Genomic DNA, 2,627 nt, shown 5'->3' on the forward strand with positions numbered 1-2,627 from the left:
ATATATATATATATATATATATATATATATATATATATATATATATAAATTTAAATATTTAGAATTTATAAATATAAATATCCCGCATGTAGTCTCCAAGTGAGCGTCTTCTCAGGTAACGAATGAGGGAAAGCTCATCGAAAACGGAGAGATCGAGGAAATAAAATGCTCGGGGTAGACCAGAAACGCCTTCTACTACCTTGTGATATAAGTAACTGATTTCTCAAAGGTTAGATATAGAAAGTTTCTATCAAAAATCATCCAGTCCTCCTGATAGGGAGTTGGGCGCGGAACTGACATTTGATATTAGTAGACTTTAATATTTCTAAGATATAAATAGTATAATATAGAACGAAAGGACAACAAATCAAGGTAGAATGTCGATATTCCCTAGATACAAAATTATACAGACCGATCTGTTTTATTTTTTACTCAAGAGGACCTAAAACAAATCGAAACGTATAAATTTTAAAAAGTTAATTATACTTTTAATTGTGTAATTGGATTTTTATTTTGTATGATAGCACTCATAAACCAATGTTTTGGCTCTAAAATGCCCTTTTTTTACATTTTGTTTTAATTATATCTAAGAGCCAATAATAATTTATATTAAAATTATACAGTAAGTTTTACTTTCTCTCTTCGTGTAGGAAAACTCATCTTTTCAACGTCACTAAAACACAACTTGTTCTATTGGATATTGAATGTGTCCCTGGAATTCGCTCGCGGCTCTCTTGCCCGCCCGATTCATGCATCGCCACGAATCCCCACCGTCGCGTTAGATTTCGCATTAGCAGTGCGACTGCGATTGTACTCACGGAATTCCTGGGCGATCGGCTCCCGGATTTCCGGCGGCAGGTCGAGCCACTTCGACGGCAACGCTCTCAATCGCTTCACCCTGGCCTTCGAACTGTTGTGCAGATTCGGGCAACCAGGCAACTGGCAGGCGGTGTAACGTCCTCGGACGGCCTTGCATCTGCAGGTGTTGCAGACGCGCGCGCCGGGTAGAACCTGATCCTCCCGCAGACCGTACTGCGACGCCTGGCTACGCGGCAACGTGCGACTGTGGTTGTTTCCTTCGACGACATTTTGGCATACCGTACACGCGTGTGGTCCAATTTGTCTACCGCTCTCTGAAACAGTAGTGTAAAAAGTCATGTAGAAGCAGTAACAATGACAATAACGCTGCAATGATGATGAAAGAAAAGAGACAGCGAACAACTATTATTATCTTTTTTCGAGTGCAAGTAAAATTGAGAAGTTACGCGTCACTTATAACACTTATTATTATGTCTTTTTTCTTTTTTATAACAAATTTGGTAATACCGTTATTTGTATCATTAGCAACAATAATATAATTATATTTCTTAGGTAACAATAACAAATATAATCTCGTTGCTTTTATTGAATATAAATTTTTAAGGCTCTAAAAGTATACACAAAATGAAGAGGAAAATAAGACCTGTAAGAATCGTGTGCTGGATATTAGTGCAAATAAGATTGAATAGAAGGATAATGATGTTTAACAGTGTTGGGCTATCAAAGTTGAGTCCCATCCTCTCATTCAAACTTATTCACGATAACATCCAACGCACGGCTCTTATAAGCTCTTATCTTTCTCTTAATTTGTTGCTTTTATCGTTACTTTACATAGACAGATAGATCTCTGCGCATGTAGAATACTTATACGTGTGATAAGCGACAGTGAATTGTGAGGAAAAAGATCTTGGTGAGAAAACTAATGGGAATTGTAACAACTCGTTATATTTTGACCAACTACAACGATAACCATAACGATAAGTTATTTCTCAAAATTTCTAACAGTATAACGAACTTTTAAAATGTAATTTTGCCAACGCTGCCGTAACTAATTTCGCAACTGCGCGAGTGAGACTCCTGCGCTTACAGGACTGTCTCCCTCCTACGCGCGGCCAGTCGTTCGTTGATCCGCGGCGCCATCGAAATGTTCGAAAACGAGAAACATGTTTCGCCGATGTGCCCCGCGAGGACGATAAAAATCAAATAAAACGTGAAAGCACGCGAATGATACGTCCGCTCGCTCACGTGAGCGTGTATGTGCGTTAGATCTTATCGCAACGCAATTGCAGTATGGCACACGTACGTACTCGCGTAAAAAATAAAAAAGGCTATTGAAATGATTTGGCGTGTGTCCTGCAGTCTGGTGAAATATAAATGCACGCGCTCGGGGCTGCGCTGAGTCGCAGCGCACGGGCTGTATGACGCTCGATCGCGAGCGACGTTGACGGTTCCCGGGTGTAATCTCGATGAAGTTCGATAATGTAAGTTCGCGAGGTGTGCTTGCGGCTTTTTCGGGAACATATCGATTCCATGTCCGTGAAATGTCGAAACGCACGTGTAATGCTAGACGCACACTGACACGCAGGCAGCGCAGAGCAGCGCAGAGCAGCGCAGGACCGTGTGCAGAATTTGACACAGCGCAATTTTATCCACAAACTACTAAGTTTGTCCTTGGATTTCTGTAGAACGTGCGACTTAACTTTGGGTTTAAATAAATTTCTACTCGTTTATGAGTAATCTATGTTCAAAACCTGCTCTCTCTCTCTCTCTCTCTCTCTCTCTCTCTCTCTCTCTCTCTCTCTCTCTCT

The 2,627-nt window shown here is 40.5% G+C and overlaps 1 protein-coding gene across 12 annotated transcripts in view; it reads right to left on the reverse strand.

The window, feature by feature from the left end:
* The window catches only part of LOC116852858, a 113,342-nt gene that overhangs the window by 6,987 nt on the left and 103,728 nt on the right, over window positions 1-2,627 (reverse strand). For all 12 annotated transcript variants that reach the window (XM_032833597.1, XM_032833596.1, XM_032833598.1 and 9 more), the window contains one exon: window positions 819-1,133. In XM_032833597.1, coding sequence (XP_032689488.1) covers window positions 819-1,133 — 315 coding nt within the window. The remainder of the gene's footprint in view (window positions 1-818; window positions 1,134-2,627) is intronic.

Source organism: Odontomachus brunneus, unplaced genomic scaffold (genome assembly GCF_010583005.1).
Source record: "Odontomachus brunneus isolate Ranch 3 - 2012 unplaced genomic scaffold, Obru_v1 Obru_scaffold_259, whole genome shotgun sequence".
NCBI lineage: Eukaryota > Metazoa > Arthropoda > Insecta > Hymenoptera > Formicidae > Odontomachus > Odontomachus brunneus.